The sequence below is a fragment of the Hemiscyllium ocellatum genome, chromosome 10 (genome assembly GCF_020745735.1).
Source record: "Hemiscyllium ocellatum isolate sHemOce1 chromosome 10, sHemOce1.pat.X.cur, whole genome shotgun sequence".
Taxonomy (NCBI): Eukaryota; Metazoa; Chordata; class Chondrichthyes; order Orectolobiformes; family Hemiscylliidae; genus Hemiscyllium; species Hemiscyllium ocellatum.
The window spans coordinates 106,118,483-106,138,304 of NC_083410.1; the positions used below are offsets into that span (position 1 = coordinate 106,118,483).

The 19,822-nt window shown below is 38.6% G+C and overlaps 1 protein-coding gene across 2 annotated transcripts in view; it reads left to right on the top strand.

Moving 5' to 3' along the window:
* The window catches only part of slx4ip (SLX4 interacting protein), a 105,369-nt gene that overhangs the window by 19,119 nt on the left and 66,428 nt on the right, over window positions 1-19,822 (top strand). Inside the window, exon 3 of one of the 2 annotated variants that reach the window (XM_060831838.1) lies at window positions 17,978-18,067. The exons of the other annotated variant lie outside the window; for it this stretch is intronic. Within the exon in view, the coding sequence (XP_060687821.1) occupies window positions 17,978-18,067 (90 nt within the window). The remainder of the gene's footprint in view (window positions 1-17,977; window positions 18,068-19,822) is intronic. 2 annotated transcript variants of the gene reach the window in all.

The following is a 19,822-nucleotide window of genomic DNA, read 5'->3' on the forward strand; positions in this document are numbered from 1 at the left end:
TAAAAGACCTCTGACATTATTTTCAAAGATTTAAATGACAGGACTTTTAAATAACTTGACAGCATTCTTTGATAGTTGGTTTTGACAAATCCTCTTGACACTTGTTTTGACAGCTGTTAACAGTTCCAATAAGCTTGACAGTCAATTAATTCATGCACTTTTAAAAAACATATTCTGTCCTATTTTTAATGCATATTCATGTGTACTTTGAACAATTCGAAAGGACACCTGACCTCCCCAAAAATGTCTGGGAGTAGATTGAAATGGGCACCCTGACCTTCCAAAGAAATCCACAAAGTTCAAACCTGCTCTTACTAGATCCACTTTGCACACTTCAGGTTTCACACTTCTGAAATACAAAATACACATAAGCCTCAAGACAGATGATGATATACACAGCTAATTGCACCTATGAGCCATGCAAGTGCGAATTCTGACCTGACCCAGTTCCTGCTCCTGCAAGACCTCAAGGCTGGACATGTGATTCCATTTTCCTATTTTCACCAGGCCAGAAAATGTTCATGAAGCAGGGAAAAAGACGGACCTCTGAGTAGAATAAATCGGAAATCTAAGAACATTGTGAATAATAGTTTGATATACACGTCACCAGTCACATACACAAAGCTACCTTGTGGTGCCATTGATTAGTTTCAATTTAAGAGCTTGTGAAGGTAGACATGTTTTGTATTTCCCAAAATTAAGTACACTTGGAAGTGCATTTGACGTAAGGACCTATTCAATAATTTGGAACTTCTGTTATATGTCACAACATGTTTAGTCTGGATAGAGCTCACATACTGGAACTGTTGAACAATTTTTAGAATATATATTGTACTAAAGTTTAAGACGACACAGATTGTAAGCACATTAAAGTACTTGAGTTACTGATAGTATTGCACATGGAGGCTTAATCAAAAAATCTATGTGATAAAATCATTTGTACAACACATGCTAATGTATATTCTAGCTATTGTTATATTAAGTGAAATATGTTACATTGAGTTAATACTTATGCTTATGTATTGTCTTTCAATATCCTAATCTAGACGTGCATGCCTCCACTACGATGCTGATCACTAAAAGATCTGCTAATCTTTTCCCTGAAAAACTCAAATCGATGTAGATTATAGAGCTATTTGTGACTTGCCTCATCCATATGTCCAGAATTTACTTTTACGAAAGAGTAAAAGAGATGCAGAATCTTTTCTCAAGGAGACAAAATACCTGAAAGTGTGTATATAAAAGGTTTTGGAGTTATACAGCACGGAAACAGACCCCTCGGTTCAACCGGTCCATGCTGACCAAGGTTCCCAAACTATACTAATCCCATTTGCCTGCATCTGGCCCACATTCCTCTAAATCGTTCCTATTCAGGTACCTGTCCAAATGTCTTTAAAATGTTGAAACTGTACCTTTATTTATCACTTCTCTAGCAGTTCATTCTCCATACAAACCACCTTCTATGTAGAAAAGTTGCTCCTCGGGTACCTTTTTAGATCCTTCTCCTCTCACCCTAAATTTATGCTCTTTAGTTTTGAATTCCCCTACCAGAAGGAAGAAAAGACCTTTGCTCTTCACCTTCTGTATGCCCCTTGTGATTTTATAAACCTATGTAAGGAAACCCCTGAACGTTCTACGCTCCAGTGAAAAAGTCCCAGCTTATCCAGCCTCTCCTTATAACTGAAAGCCTCTAATAACATTAACATCCTTGTAAATCTTTTGTGCACCCTCTCCAATTTAATAATATCTTTCCAGTAGCAAGGTGACTGGAATTTTACACAGTACTCCAAAAGTGGCCTCACCAATGCCCTGTACAATCACAACATAACATTCCAAACTCTTATACTCAATGGTCCAAGCAATGAGGATAAGCATAGCAAGCGCCTTCTTTACCACCCCGTCTACCTGTGACGCTACTTTCAAAGAACTATGTACCTGAACCCTGTGGTCTCTCTGTTCAACAACACTCCTCAGAGCTCTACCATTAACTGGATATGCTCTTGTTCATCTTACCAAAATGCAGCACCTCGCATTTACCCAAATTATTCCCCAACTCCTTAACCCATTGGCTCAATTGATCAACGTCCACTTGTAATATTAAATAACCTTCTTCACTGTCGATTAAACCACCAATTTCGGTGTCATCTGCAAATTTACTAACCATGTTACCTAAATTCTCATCCAAATCATTTAGATAAACGACAAATAACAGTGGCCTCAGCACCAATTCCTGCGGAACACCAATGATCACAGGTCTCCAGTCCGAAAACAACCCTCCACTACCACCATCTCTCTCTTACTGTCAAACCAATTTTGTATCCAATTGGCAAGTTCTCCTTGAATCCCATGTGACCTAACTTTATTAAACAGTCTATCATATGGAATCTTGTCAAAGGCTTTACTAAAGTCCATTAAGACAATGTCTACCGCTCTGCCATCATCTACCTTTTTGATCACATCCTCGAAAAACTCGATCAAGTTAGTGAGACATGATTTCCCAAGCACAAAACCATGCTGACCATCCCTAACCAGTTCTTGCCTCTCCAAATGCATGTGAGTCCTATTTCTCAGATTCCCCTCCAACAACTCGCCTACCAGTGATGTCAGACTCACCGGTCTATAGTTCCCAGATTTCTCCTTGCAGTCTTTCTTAAATAAAGGTACAACATTAGCCACTCTCCAGTACATCAACCATTATGTTTCATATTTAATACTATAATTTGAGCTATGCTGTGTGGGCAAAGTTTTTTATAGTAAAGAAGAACTTGCATTTGTATGGTATCCTTTATAATCTGCAGACACTCCAAGATGCATTGCAACCAATAAAATAATTTTGAATGTAGTCATTGACTGCTGCATTGCTGCTTTACAATAATTTGTGTGTAGCGTGCTTGTACAAATATGGGGATCACCAGAAACTGAACTGGACCATTCATATAAATACTGTAGTTACTAGAGCAGTTGAGAGGCTGGCATTTCTATAGATGATACAAGTAACACCCTAAAAAGAGCTGTAGCTCAGAAAATAGAAGGCAGGGAGTGAGGAAATCAGAAAAATTAACAATTACCAGAGAAGTAGTACTGAATTAATTGTTAGAGCTTGGAAACAACCACTTGCTTGGGTCCCAATGCATTTCATTATTGGATCTGAAAAGAAGTGTCTAGTGAGATAGTTGATAAACTGGTTTTGATGTTCCAAGAGTTGGGGAAGGTCCCACAAGATTAGAGAATAGTAAATGTAACTCTCTTATTCAAAAAGGGAAAGAAACAAAGTATGGATTTACAGGCTAGTTAGCTTAACATCTGTCATAAGGAAAGTGTTCAAAGCTGTTATTAGAGATTTTACAGCAGAATACTTCGGAAAGTTCAAGGTAATCAGACTGAGTCAACATGGGTTTTGTGAAAGGGAAAAATTATCTTTGTTCTTTGCGGAGGTAGTGAGTACTGCTGATAAAGGAAATACTCAATATTTTCTAACCAACCTGTTCAGGGATGTTATAACACACCTTGGAAGCAGGTAGGACTTGAACCTGGGCCTCATGGACCAGATGCAGGGATGCTACCACTGCATCGTAAGAGGCCCACTATACTTAGATTTCAAGAAGGTATTCACTAAGGTGTCACATCAAGTGGTGATGTGGGGAAATGAAAGCTCGTGGTGTTGGTGATAACATATTGGCATGGACAAAAGATTGGCTGACTAACAGGAAGCAGGAGTAGGCATGAATAGATCTTTTTCTGGTTGGCACAGTGGTGTGCCACAGAGATCAGTGTTAGGACCGTTGCAGTTTATATAAATGACTTGGATGAATTAATTTTGCCAAATTTGATGGTGCTGAAAAGATAACTAGGAAAGTTAATTGTGAAAGAGTACATAACGAGGCTACAAAAAAATTATAGGTAGGCTAAATGAGTGGACAGAGATCTGGCAAATGGAATATAATGTGGGCAAATGTGTAATTCCCTACTTTGGCAGGAAGAATTAAAAAAGTAGCTTATCCAAATAGTGAGAAATTGCAGAGTTCTGAAAAAAGGATCTGGGTGTCAAAATGCTTGAATTGCAAAAAGCTAACATGCAGGTAAAAAAATTAATGAGGAAAACTAAAAGAAATGTATTGATTTATTGTGAGGGAAATTGAATACAAAATCAAGGAGGTTATGCTTCAGTTATAAAACTTTAAACTGAAGTATTCAGTATGTTTAATAACTAAGTACAACCTATTGTTAAATATGCAGTGCTTGTTTGGAATGCTGCACACAAAGTGTGTGAACAAGTTCTAAATTATTCAGAAATGAGCACTGAAACTGACCCAAGGTAATGCATACCAAAACTATCCTGATATAATCAAAAACTGAATGCCTTTCCTTGGTGAAAGGCAGAAAAGGTTCTGCCTGGACTTCATTAGGAAGTTCTTGAGTCCCATTTCACATCAGTATCTTTTAACACAGCCGCACAAAAGTAAACGAGTGATGGAATTCAGGAGAAAATGCCACCCCACAGATAAAATATAGAATGAACAGAATACAAGGCAGCCTAATACTCTTTTATAAAATAGTATTTAAATGGTTGAGAATTTAACAAACTCACCCAAACAATATGATTTATAGAGTTTAATGCAGAATGTAGCAAATCTTTCATTTCTATTCTGTACCCTAAGAAGTGTATTGTATTTATTTGTAGGTTGCAATTATTATTCTGCAGATCTTTTATTATTTTATACTTTTATTGTAATTGTTTGTTATATTATGAATAATGATTATTTTATTTGCATCCTCATCATAATTTGACACCTGTTACTATAATGATTTTTCAATGTAGCAATTATCAGTCTATGGGCAACAGGTGCTGGCTTTTCATCCCATGAAAGTAGTTTCTGAAAAGCACTTTATAGGATATGTTAATCTATTCTATTGGAAAATAATATTTACAGAGTAATTGTGGATTTTCATTGCTGTAGTAGCATTGTACAAGTGAGTGAATTGTTATAAATAATGTGTTGTAATTTGTAACTGGGATTGTACCCGTGTGTTCTGTTTATTTGGATCCAGTTTAGGTTTTTGTTGTGTGATACAATATCCACAGTTTGTAAAATGGTTGTGGTTTATGTAAGGCTTCTGACAATGTAACAACTAAAATCTTGTTAGTTGATAGAAGTGTCAAAGGGCACAGAGGTGCTGAGCAATGTATTCATTTAAACTGTCAGTCATCTATGCTGCAAAAACATAGGGTAATGGGAAACTAAGGAGGAGATAAGGGGTGTTGGAAGGATGTCTGAGAGCTGTGTGTGAAGTAGAGCAGAGTAATTTGGACAAAATGTAAAAATAACTTAGTACTAATACACATTTTAATTTTAAAAACTGAAAGGACTGTGGGTGCTGGAAATCAGAAATGAAAACAGAAATTGCTGGAAACGCTCAGCTGGTCTGACAACATCTGTGGAGTGAAATCAGAGTTAACATTTCAGGTTGAGTGACCCTTCTTCAGAGCTGGGGAATTCTGAGGAAGGGTCACTTGGGGGGAAGGGAAAGTGAAAGGGACAGGGAGTATGGAGTTAAATGGAAAGATAAGCAGCAGGATAGCATGTGTACAGGCAGATTTAAACTTGAGGCAGACTGGGAATGCAGCAAAAAGGAAGGATAACTTAGGACAGCTTATGACTTTCAAAATCTCTAATGATAAGTAAGTTAGCATTAAGGCACTTTACCTGAATGCTCGTAGCATTCGTAACAAAGCAGATGAACTATTGGCACAGATCATCGTGAATGATTATGATGTGGTAGGCATTCACAGAGACGTGGTTGCAGGGGGGTCAGGACTGGCAGTTAAACATCCAAGGATTTTCAACTTATCGAAAAGACAGGGAGGCGGGCAGAGGGGGCGGGGTTGCTTTGTTAGTTAAGAACAAAATTAAATCTATGACACTGAATGACATAGCATCGGGTGATGTGGAGTCTGTGTGGGTGGAATTGAGGAACCACAAAGGCAAAAAAACCATAATTGGAGTTGTGTACAGACCTCCTAACAGTGGTCAGGACCAGGGGCCCAACATGTACCGGGAAATAGAGAAGGCATGTCAGAAAGGCACGGTCACGGTGATCACGGGAGACTTCAATATGCAGGTGGACTGCGTAAATAATGTTGCCAGTGGATCCAAAGAAAGGGAATTCATGGAATGCTTACAGGATGGCTTTTTGGAACAGCTTGTCATGGAGCCCACAAGGGAGCAGGCTATTCTGGACCTAGTGCTATGTAATGAACCAGACTTTATAAAATATCTTAAAGTAAGGGAACACTTAGGAAGCAGCGATCATAATATGGTAGAGTTCAGTCTGCAGTTTGAAAGAGAGAAGGCAAAATCTGATGTAATGGTGTTACAGTTAAATAAAGGTAATTATGAGGGCATGAGAGAGGAACTGACGAAAATAGACTGGGAAGCAGAGCCTAGCGGGGAAGACAGTAGAACAAAAATGGCAGGAGTTTGTGGGTATAATTGAGGACACTGTACAGAGGTTCATCCCCAAGAAAAGAAAGATTATCCGGGGAGGGATTAGACAGCCATAGCTGACAAAGGAAGTCAGGAAATGTATTAAAGACAAAGAGAGATCCTATAAAGTGGCCAAGAGCACTGGGAAATCAGAAGATTGGGAAGGCTGCAAAAACAAACAGAGGATAACAAAGATAGAAATAAGGAAGGAGAGGATCAAATATGAAGGTAGGCTAGCCAGTAATATTAGAAATGATAGTAAAAGTTTCTTTCAATACATAAGAAACAAACGACAGGCAACAGTAGACGTTGGGCCACTTTAAACTGATGCTGGAAGCCTAGTGATGGGAGATAAGGAAATAGCATGAGAACTTAATAAGTACTTTGCGTCAGTCTTCACAGTGGAAGACATGAGTAATATCCCAACAATTAAAGGGAGTCAGGGGGCTGAGTTGAGTATGGTTGTCATTACAAAAGAGAAAGTGCTAGAAAAGCTAAAAGGTCTTAAAATTGATAAATCTCCTGGCCCCGATGGGCTACATCCTAGAGTTCTGAGGGAGGTGATTGAGGAAGTAATGGAGGCGTTGGTTGAGATCTTCCAAAAGTCACTGGAGTCAGGGAAAGTCCCGGATGATTGGAAGATCGCTGTTGTAACCCCCTTGTTCAAGAAAGGATCAAAACAAAAGATGGAAAATTATAGGACAATTAGCCTAACCTTGGTTGTTGGTAAAATTCTAGAATCCATCATTAAGGATGAGGTTTCTAAATTCTTGGAAGAGCAGGGTTGGATTAGAACAAGTCAACATGGATTTAGTTACGGGAGGTCGTGCCTGACAAAACTGTTAGATTTCTTTGAAGAGGTGACAAGTAGGTTAGACCAGGGAAACCCAGTGGATGTGGTCTATCTAGACTTCCAAAAGGCCATTCATAAGGTGCAAACAGGAGGCTGCTGAGCAAGGTGAGGGCCCATGGTGTTCGAGGTGAGCTACTGGTATGGATTGAGGATTGGCTGTCTGACAGAAGGCAGAGAGTTGGGATAAAAGGTTCTTTTTCAGAATGGCAGCCGGTGACAAGTGGTGTCCCGCAGGGTTCAGTGTTGGGGCCGCAGCTGCTCACGTTATATATTAATGATCTGGATGAAGGGACTGGGGGCATTCTAGCGAAGTTTGCCGATGATACAAAGTTAGATGGACAGGCAGGTAGTACTGAGGAAGTGGGGAGGCTACAGAAGGATCTAGACAGTTTGGGAGAGTGGTCCAGGAAATGGCTGATGGAATTCAATATGAGCAAATGTGAGGTCTTGCACTTTGGAAAAAAGAATACAAGCATGGACTACTTTCTAAACAGTGAGAAAATTCATAAAGCCAAAGTACAAAGGGGTCTGGGAGTACTAGTCGAGGATTCTCTAAAGGTAAACATGCAGGTTGAGTCCGAATTAAGAAAGCAAATGCAATATTGTCATTTATCTCAAGAGGGTTAGAATATAAAAGCACCGTTGAGTTACTGAGACCTTATACAGCTCTGGTTAGGCCCCATTTGGAGTACTGTGTCCAGTTTTGGTCCCCACACCTCAGGAAGGACATACTGGCACTGGAGCGTGTCCAGCAGAGTTTCACAAGGATGATCCCTGGAATGGTAGGTCTAACATACGAGAAACGGCTGAGGATTCTGGGATTGTATTCATTGGAGTTTAGAAGATTAAGGGGAGATCTAATAGAAACTTACTAGATAATACATAGCTTGGAAAGGGTGGACGCTAGGAAATTGTTTCCGTTAGGCGAGGAGACTAGGACCTGTGGACACAGCTTTAGAATTAGAGGGGGTAAATTCAGAACAGAAATGCGGAGACATTTCTTCAGCCAGAATGGTGGGCCTGTGGAATTCATTGCCGTGGAGTGCAGTGGAGGCCGGGACGCTAAATGTCTTCAAGGCAGAGATTGATGAATTCTTGATGTCACAAGGAATTAAGGGCTACGGGGAGAACGCGGGTAAGTGGAGTTGAAATGCCCATCAGCCATCATTGAATGGCGGAGTGGACTCGATAGGCCGAATGGCCTTACTTCCACTCTTATGTCTTATGGTCTTATGATCCGAAATGCTAACTCTAATTTCTCTCCACAGATGAGGCCAGACAAATTTTAATTTGTTTGTCAATTAGTAGACTAAAACATAACTGTGAGAAATAGTTATTGGGTTATTAAACTATAATATGCAGAATAAAATTCCATTTAATGTTGATATCCTATATATATCAATTCATTTACATAGATAAAAGAGCATAGTGCATTTGTAGGTTCCTTTTGCTTTGATTGAAACTACTTTACACTGAGATGAGCTGCTCATCTTGAATCCATGCCTCCATCTAGACTGCTTACTTTTTTAAAAACAAATTTGATCACTGGCAAGCTAGTATTGATCACTCATTACTGATTGCCTTGAATTGAATTGAATTGTTATGTCATTTCAGAAGGGAGTTAAGAGTCAACCATGTTACTGTGGGTTCTGGATTCACATGTAGATCAGACCAAGGAAGCTCAGCAGATTTCCTTTTCCAAAGGATGTTGATGAACCAGATGGTGTTTTTCTCAGCGTTTGAGAATTTCTTGGTCACCCTCCCTGAGACTTGCTGTATATTCAGATTTTATCGTTGAATTTGAAATTCCACCAGTTGCATAGTGAGATTTGAACCCACAATCTAAACCACTAGCCTAGTCTTTTGGTTGACTGGATAACTGACAAAGCAGTATCTCTCTGTATCCACCTCCATAACATCCTGGGGGTCAATCAAAACCCTGCCTGTGTCTTAACTGGCTCCAAGTTCTGTTCATCCATCACCTGCCATTGTCATCCCCAAATTATCTCCCAATGCAGTGGCACTTCAACTTAAAGTATTTCACTGGGGGAGATCCAAGATGGCGGCGACTCAGCAAGTCTGAGTCTATAGTGCTCCTCCCAAGACCTAGGCAAAGTGGGCCACCCTCCCCCACCACACTCCACCAAATCAACTAAAAATAGTTTTTATTTAATGTAGTTAGTGGTTTAGTACTAAATGTATACAGTTCAGTCTCCTGTAAAAATGACTAGGGGGAAAGGAGCCCACAGTTCTCAGCAGGCAGGAGCCCCTCCCCCACCGTCCCCAGCTGCAGCAGAGGCATCCACAGCCACCCCGGGGGACTTACCTACGGTGGCGAGCCTCGCGGAAATAATCTCCAAACTCAACGCAAAGATCGATGCTTTCATAGAAGAGTCCCAAAGTCGGTGGAAAAGCACGGCTGAGGCATCGAAGAAATTGAATGCTGAGTCGGAGGGGCGGAGCTAAAGGCTGCGACCTACGAGGCCATTGCAGAATCAGCCGTGGATCGGGTCCGGACTCTTGAGCAGCAAGTCCAGATAGATATTCATTTGCTGGGCCTTCCCGAACGGGAAGAAAGCGGCCAGCTTACAGGGTTCCTCGAACAGTGGTTTCCGCAGTTATTGAATCTGGAGGCTGGATCAAGTCAGGTAAGGGTGGAATGGGCCTACCAGGTTGCAGTACACGGGCCCGGCTTGAACCTGCGCCCCCGGCCGGTGCTGTTCCGATTGCAGAGCTATAAGGTGAGGCAGATGCTCTTGGAAGCCTCCAGAAATGTTGGGAAAGATCCACAAGCCATGACTCATAAAGGATCCAAGATTATGTGATTTCAGGACTTTTCCCCAGGTTTGGTTCGAAAGGAGAAGGCGTTTGATGAAGCAAAGAAGTGTTTAAGGGATTTAAACATTCAATACTCCTTGCGCTACCCAGCTATACTACGCTTTAGCCATGAAGGGTCTGTTTAACTTCGGCTCACCGGAGAAGGCCAAGGATCTTTTGGACTCTCTTAGACAAATTATAAGAGTTAATTGATGTTGTTTTGCCCTACCCCCACCCTGGTTTACACCCCCCGTTTTTTTCCTTTCATTATCTTACTGTTTAATATTATCTTAGGGGGGTGGGAAGAAGGGCTTATTTATTCATCCTTTACTTAGTGATTTCCTTCCCCCCCACTTTTTATATATATAGGCTAGGGGTCTAGTTAATGTAGATGGGGGGGAAGGTGACTACCTTATCTTACTTTATCTTTGTCCTTGGGAGCAGGGTTGTTTTCCAGTGTTATTTTGTATTAATATATTTAATTATTATTTGCTGAGACTGTAATTTTATAGTCATATGTGTTCATATATAGTATTAATATTACCAAATATATCCAGGTGTTGTTGTGGGTGGGGGATAGGGTATACTCACTGTTAGTTCTAGTTCACTGGTATACTTGAATTTTCTTTATCCTATCGTGGGGTGCCTGGGTCAAGGGTGGAGCACTGGTTGGGAGAGGTTACGATGGGTTTTTTGGAAAGGAAGTGATCCCCCCTTGGGAATAAGGGGGAAGATCTCCATTTAAATAAGCTTTATACTTTTTTTTACTATTTCGAAATAGGTTTTTTTATTATATTGATTTGAATGTACTAAAGAGCTTTTATTTTTGTGAATTTTATATGCTCTATGCTTGGGATGTTTTGGATAAATACGGGTTTTGTTGTGATCTGATGTTAACACATTCCAAGCATGTCTATCACTGCTCAATTTATGTGTTATCCATTAGAATTTTTTTTCTCTTGAATAATGTAAGAATTTTAATGATACACTCTGGTTAGTTGTAAGTTAAATGAGTAGTTAGTTGAGTTTTGTCTCTTTTTTTTCGTGGTATTTCTTTTTTCCTGGTTGATAGATTTTGGTTATCATTTATTTAAGATTTAACTGTATATCAATGTTTATACTTGGGTCTTTTTTTTAGTTTTCTTTTGTAAACTTGTGGAAAAAAAAGTTTTTAAAATTTTGTCATTTTCAAATGCTTCAATGCACATCCCCCGACTGAGCCTTTCTATGTAACCTTCTTCAGTAATACAGCTGTTCAAGATCACTGCGCTCCTTTAGCATCCTCTCTTCCATCCCATCATCTGCTGCTGTGTTTTCAACTGCCTATGTCTTAAAGTATGGAATTTCCTGCCTCCAACCTCTCAAACTCTACTTCTTTAAAATGTTCCTATAAATTTTGCCACTTTAGTAAGCTTTGATCGCTAGTGTATTTCTTTATCTGCAAGCATGGCATTTTTTAAATTAAATATTTATGGTTAGTGCAACATGTATTTCTATGCCCGTGGGAGTGTGGATAGGTTGTTTTACTGATTTATGCAAGTTACTTAAATGACTTGTATCATTCTCAGTCTAAAATTCTACTGTGAGCGACAAATTTAAATATACTTTAAAATTTGTTTTTGTTTGAAGAGCTAAAGTAACTGGAAGGTGTTTGGGACATCCTGAGATAATTAAAACTAGAATAAAAACACAAGTTCTTCCTTTTAGTCATTTCAGATGCATTATGTGCCTCACTCATCCCCTTTAATGTAGTACTTTTGCACCACTTGTTCTGTGACTTGCTCATGATCTTCTACTTTAAACCTAATCAATGGTTAATGGCAACATTCCTGATGAAGGGCTTATGCTCGAAACGTCGAATTCTCTATTCCTGAGATGCTGCCTGACCTGCTGTGCTTTGACCAGCAACACATTTGCAGCTGTGATCTCCAGCATCTGCAGACCTCATTTTTTACTCATCCATTTCACTTTAACCAATATCTCCAATTTGTTGAAGGTATTAAAAGAAGGGTTATCACGATGGTGTAAACCATGATGTGTGCTGTGCCACAAACTGATTGAACATGATTGCCTTGACCCGAGAAGCAATGTTTTGTTTTACATTATTATATTTTTGCTCCAAAGTAACATGCATTGTCTGCCATAATGTAGATCATCCAGTGTAAAATAAAAAATGGCAAGAAATCAAAATGGCATGAAAGCTATTATGGTGGATACCATAATATAAATGATTTTAGTCTGGCGTGGTGCATGTTATTGTCTGGTTCAGGTTAATATTTCTCCTCTCCCTGCCTCTCAAACAAAAATAAAAATTCCCCCAACCATCCTGTAACCCCTCTTGACTTGAATACTCCATTTGGTCATGACTTTCCATGTGCAATGGCAATGACCAAAAGATACTTATAGAAAATAAAAATGAAAATTGCAGGAAATTCTCTATAGGTCTGGCAGCTCCTGAAGCTGCATCACATTCAACTCAAAAAATAACCTCTGCTTCTCTCTCTAAAGATGCTGCTAGACCTGTGGAGAACTTCCAGGACTTCCTGCTCATATATTAGATGTTTAGAATTTGCAGGGGGTATTTTGCTTTTAGTCAATAGCAACGGTTATGTACTTTTATTTCAATTGCATGTGATTTATCAAATACTAAGTGCTGCATTAAAGTTCTTATCCACAGTTTGACGCTGTCTCTAGCAATCTGTCCTGGTGACTAGAATCTTAAATGCTCCCCAACTCCAAATGTATTTGCTTCCAGCGCTACGTGGAAGATGTAAAGGAGATAAAGTTTTTCTCAAATTTTCCTCAATTTTTCACAAAGCCAGTCTTCACTTGCACTTTTTTTTTGCATTCTTGTTACTCTTGTTATTTTGAATATTTCAAAATAAATGCAATTTGTGGTAAAAAGTGTATAATTTACAAATTAATGTCATTTTTTGGAATTCAGCGTAGTCATAGGTCGATGTTGGTTACTTCAGTGAAGCTTTCTCTTACAAAAAAACAAGGTCTGTGAATGATTCTGGAACAGTGACCTTGTCTAATACATGGCAGAGAGCAGATGATTACAAGCCCTTGTTTTGTTGGTGGAACAGTGTTGATACTGTTGGCTTTACTACCTTTGGAATAAACATGCAGTTAGCTTTGTTTTCAGTTCAGAAGAAATTACGATGAATATGGTTTGTTTCTAATTGGTTCAAAAAATTCTGATTTTCATTTCAGAAACACTAATGTTGAGCTGAGAAGCCATTTAAGTTTTGCTCTGAAAAGCAGTTCAGAAACCAAGACACTTCAGCAAAAGAATTTAGTTTCTGAAACAGTCAAGTCAGGAGAGTTCTGTTTGAAATTTGCAAGTTATTAGAACTGAGAAAATTTAGGCTCTCTTGGATTCTTGATAAGTTCACTTTAGCAGATTTGGAAAGGACTCATCAAATTGTTTCTGCAGTCCACAGGAAACAAACTTTTGAAGAGTCAGTTAAGTAGAACTCTAAGGAGTTGAGTTAGGGTGTTCAATTTCTCTAGACTTGAGTCTCTAAATATCTGAATAACAGTGTTAGGAAACAGTTGAAACTTGGTTTGTTTTGAGATCATTCTATCTGTTGTGTATGTAGTATATTCACAATATATAAGATGTATATATGTAAGTTGTTTTGTATTCTATATTCCTCCTTTTGTGTAGTAGACTTCTGTTCTGTTGTTAAAGAAAATCTGCAACTTTATGTGGATGTGTTTTAATTTCGGACCACCACGTTAATTAACTAAATAAAAAAAAATTGTCAAACTAGATTCGTTCGGAGATTTGACTTGTCCAGTAGTACCATCATCTGGAATCAAAACAAATTGCAATCTTTTATACCATGTGGGAATGGTGAATACTGTGTGGGGAAAATACAGTCATTGGAAACATCTTAAAGAGAAGTCCCTCACATAATTTCCGAGAACATGATCCAAGCCTGGATTAGTTCAAGTCATATGTGGAAAATACCTACGATCCATAAAAACTGTACAAGCTAGGTAATCTTTCTTTTTAACTACTGAACATTATATGGCATGGGAAAACAAGGTCTGCTAAACGTTTGGCTACTCATTCAGATGGAATTGAGAACTGTCTGAGGTTTTCTTTTAACTTACACATGGAGGCTATGAAATTTAACTTGGGATTTGAGCTACAACCTTGCATAATAGCTTCATTCTGCGTAACTTAACTGAATCCAGTATACTTTTGCTGCCCTTGAGGTAGCTCCCGAGTTGAGTTTTCTAAAAATCTCATTTGAAACTGGTCTGGTACAAGTTAAATATCAGGAAGTTAGGATTAAGAGGGGAAGCTTGGCAGACATTTCGTAGAATTGTGGGTGGGGGAGTAGGGGAGGGGATGGCATGTTTTACACAAAAAAAGACAGAAGGATTTCTGGCAGAAGCTTTCATGGAATGGTTGCAACCTACAACCCAGAAGGAGGGCATTTAGCTCATCATCACCATAGTGGCTGTCTGTAACAGTAGCCCAGTTAGTTTCACTCCCTATCGTTTGCCCATAACCTCTCGATATTTGCTCTTCAGATTATTAACCAATTTACTTCTGAAAGCTGTAGTTGAAGCTAATTCCACTAAATGATCATGAAGTGCATTTTAAATTCTCGTTACTTGCTCTCTGAAAATAAAAGACTTTGATGATGTAACCTTTGGTGTTTTGCCATTTACCTTTAAATTAGTGTTCTCTGTTTCTCAATCCTTCCACCAATACGAACAGTTTCTCCTTGATTACATGTTCAGACCCCTTACGATTTGCTATAATGCCTCCACTCTACCTTATTTTCCTGAGAACAAGGATCCCAGCTATTCCAACCTATCCATGGAACTGAAATTCTTCATTACTGCAATCATCCTTGTAAATCTTTTCTGCAGTCCCTCTAATGCCTTTGGATTCTTTCTAAAGTAGAGCAAACACAATTGAAAGCAGTGCTGCAATTGAGACCAAACCATTGTTTTATATTTTAAAAAATAGCCTTCCTGTTTTTATGATCTCCATCTCTGTTTTCCTACCAGTGGTATCACTTCACACTTCTCTGCATTGAGCTTTATATGTTATTTGTGTGTCCATTTAACCAGCCAGTCTATGACCTTTTGAAGTCGAGTGGTATCCTCCTCACAGTTCATAACAACTATAGGTTTTGTGTCATCTTCAAAGTTTGCAATTGTACACTGTACACCCAATTCTGATGATGGGCTTATATCCGATTCTCCTGCTCCTCGAATGCTGCCTGACCTGCTGTGCTCTTCCAGCACCACACTCTTCGACCCACATCATTAACAAATTGAGAAAGTGTGATCCTAAAACGTTGTCATGAATAACCAACTATATACCTTCATCCATTCTGAGAAACAACCATCCGTTGCTATTTTCCGTGCTGTGTATTCCATGGTCTTTAATGTTATGGATAAAAGTCTATTATATGGCATTTTACTTGATGCTTTTGGAAATTCATCTGCAGAGTGAAGTAACCACATTACCCTTATTCATCCTCTTTGTTGCTTCATCAAAAAATTAAACCCAGTTAGTTAAACATTATTTTAACCAGTTCAGTGATGGTTTTCCTTAATTAATCAATATTTGCCCAAAGTGATTGTTAATTTTCTCCCAGATTATGATTTCTAAAGATTTCCCACCACTGACGTTGAGCTAAAGTTGCTGGGTTTATCCTGAAATCTTTTTATGAACAAGAGTGTAACGTTGCAGTTTTCCAGTCCTTTTGCACCTCGTTGATTATAAAGAGGATGAAAGATTATGGTTTGTAACTCTGCAATCTCCGCCCTTTCTTCCCATAGTGTCCTCAGATACACGTGAGCTCAATCTTGGTAACTAATCAAAAGTAAGTGCAGTGAACCATCTAATACTTCCTCTTTATCAATGTTTTGCCCTTCCAGTGCCTCAACTATCTTTCCTTTCAGTTGAGTTTTCACAGCCGGTTTTTCTTGGTAAGGACAGATATAAAGTATTAATTCAGAATCTCAGCCTTTCTGAATAAATGCTCTATTTGATGCCTTGTTAGCTGCACTCATCTCTTTTTGACACATGTTTTAAAAACAAGTATATAAATAGCAAAACTTACTATTTATATACTTTTGCATTGTCTTTGATGTTAGCTATCAGACTCTTTCCATAGTTTTGATTCTTCTCATTTCTTTTCTCCCTTACACTCTGACCTTTATGTTCAGGGTGGTGCTCACTAATGTTATCAATCTGACATCTCATCTATAATCTTTTCTGCTTCAGCGACTTTTCTAACTTTTTCATTGTCCAGGAAGCTCTGAAATTGTATGTCCTATTTTGCTCCATCATGGAAATGTATTTTGATTGTACCCAAACTATCTCTCTAAAGGCAGCCCAGTGTTTCATTCCAATTTTGCTGTCTCTTATTTTGAATTTACTTGGGCTAGATCTGTTTTTTTTCCATTTAAGTTGGCCCATTGCCACTTAATTATTTTTACTTTGGATTGCTGCTTGTCGTTTCCTGTATCTGATCAAAACCTGATGACACTATGATCACTGCCCCTTAAATGTTCCCCAATTGACACTTGATCTAAATTACTCACTGGAACCAGATGCGACAATTTCTTTTTCCTTGTTGAGTGGAAACATACCGAACTAGAAAATTCACAGAAATGCTTTCTCCTCTCTGCTCCTTACAATAGTACCACCCCAATCTTTATTAGGATAATTAAGGGTTCCCATTATAACTCATTTATTTGCCTGTCTGTAATTTCCTTGTAAGTTTGTACCTGTGTTTGCATTCCGCCCTCATTTGGTGGCTTGTAGACTACACCCAGCAGTGTAATGATATGTACCTTGTTTTATTCTGTCCCGGACACCTTTAGGACATGTCTTTCAGGGTAACAAAAAGATGGATAGTCTAAATAAGCCTATGAGAGTTGCATTTTTGTAGAGAGAACAAATGGAGGAGTTTGCTAAAAAAAAGTGTAGGTGGACATAGCAGATAGTTAAGATGATGGGTTTGTTCAGCCAATGGCTTTATTCCTGTACTTAACCATTCATTTTGAGTTAGCTATTCTTAACTCCAAGGTATCTGAAGTGCAAATCATTCATTTAAAAATAATCTGTTTTGATCTTGACATGATCTTGTCGGTACACACAATTATTGGAACTGGTACTATTTTGCTCTGCAGCAAAAATTCAATTCAGGTGCATTCAGAGAGATTAATTTACATCCTCTTGCCCTTAAATTATTGTAAGGAACAGTTAAAGAGTGCTGTTCTAAAAGATTAGACAAAATTTTGCAGCACAAAGGGAAGTACCAACTTAGTAATAAACAATGCTGCTGTGATCATTATGGACAAAAAGATTTTAAGCAGCTTTGAAATGTGAGATACAACAATTTAAGATTGAATTTCAGGAGATGAAAGTAATTGAATACAGTGGCATTGTATTATCTCCTTGTCTTAGAAGCAAGTCCTTCAGCTGCATTTGTGCCGAGCCAAACTTACAACAAATTGTATTATGAAGTGAATAAATTGGAATTTAGTACCTGCAGAAACTAATTGAATTTTTAAACCATATTTCATGTGAAAGAAGTGTCTGTTTTTAATGGATGTACCTAATGCACAAATATTAAATTATTTGGAATTGAATCTGCCTTAGTACCCCCTTGTGAGCCCGTAAATCAAACATTGTCTTGATGTAATCTGGATGATGACCATCTTAGTCATACTGTTGAAATAGTCATTGCAGTGGCAAAAAATTCTGACACTCATTTCTTCTGTCTGTGAGGCATGTGACTAGCGACAATCAGTAACTTTTCCTTTTGTTTTGCAGTGTGGGAACTTTGCAGTTCTGGTGGATCTTCACATTTTGCCTCGAGGAACAAGTAAAGACACCAGCTGGTTTACTGAACACCACAAGGAGGTACAACAAATCTACTTTCTACTTCAAAAAAAAAGCAGATTGCCGCAGGGGGAAGAACAGAACTACAATGATGTATTTATATCCAAGGCATTGTTAGGAAGGTGGTATTATGAGTTGCACCTGAATTCTCAACAATTTCTGTGATATTTGAAACCTGTGATATGTTTTATTTCATTGGATCCCTTGAAGCTTTTCTTAATTGGTTTTAATATTTTTGCCAACTGTCAAAAGAAGTGGCAGTGTTTAACATATCTAACTAATAAATTTGTTAAAATCATTGGCCTACCTGCATATAGTGAACTGCAGTGACTTGAAAAACCTTTGCTGGAAAGATGCATCCAGCACCTCCCTTGTTCAACTTGTTTGTGCACATTTAGGTCATAATACTTTCTGGGCAAAGTTGCTGAAAAGGCAGGGATTATTTAAATAGAGAGAGATTGAAGATCTTAGATCCTGGTACTAAGGAATCGCAAAAAATTAGTACGGTGATAAAGCAAGCGATTAGGAAGGCAAAAAGAATGTTATTCACTCTGATGGGTCAAGGCATTGTCATATGATCTGCCAGTTTTTGGGATGTGTCACCCATCTGCCTAACATAACACTGGCACTAAAATTTAATATCACATTCATTTGTGAGATAGGTAGAACATCACAAATACCATGTCCACAATAGATATGATAATGACAATCACCACTTGTTCGTCCTTGTAAAACTCTAAACATGCTGTCCTATTAGATGTGTTTTTGTGAATGGACATCATCTACTAAATATTCCTGAATGTGCTAGGAGTAAAGCTGAATGACCAGTTTAAGATTGTCAGTTGGTGTGGGTGTTAGGGTTTAGCATGGATCTGTATACTGGAAAATGCGCACATTAATGCACAGTGTCCTATTCTTTGCAGACAAAAAGAGCATTGTGTGTCTGTTTCAACCAAACAAACAGGCGATGCCTTGATCAGTCAGTGTCAACCTGCCTGGCTGAAATTTAAACAAAGTTTGGCAGTTAGTTGTCATAGAGATGTACAATATGGAAACAGATCCTTCGGTCCAACTCATCCATGCCGACCAGATATCCTAAATTAATCTCTTTCCGTTTACCAGCATTTGGCCCATTTCCCTCTAAAGCCTTCAATTCAGGTACCCATCCAGATGCTTTTTAAAAGTTATAATTGTATCAGTCTCCACCACCACCTCTGACAGCTCGTTCCATACACGCACCACCCTCTGCATGAAAAAGTCGCCCTTGGCAGTCATAACTGAGCTGGTGCGTTCTCCATGGCAGCTAACCAATATGCACTCTTTTCGTTTAACAAAAGTACATTATTCCCTTTATGTTGGTATTTTACCTGTAATATTCTGATGAGTGCAAGACAAAAAGCTTTGAATTTTTTTTTCAGCAATACTCAAGTTTCCTATTACCAAATAACAAATTACCAGGTTGATGATAGGGTAGTTACCAATGTTGCCTCTGAATGGCTGTGTCTCTGCAAATCAATCTCGAATGTCCCAAAAACAGGTTGTTTTCCTTGAAGATGTGTGCATGTGCAGCCAGATGACAATCTTAAAGGGACCATGCAGAACCACAAACAGACTGTTCAGAAAAAGAGATACCAGAGAAGTCATTTTTTATTTGCAGGTCTTGGGGCAGTTAGTGTGCAAATGTAGTAGCTCTGTGGAGGTCACAGGGGAGGTTAAGATGAAATAATAATAAAGGTGAAGACAGAGCGGTACAATCAATCAGCAACTCATGATTCT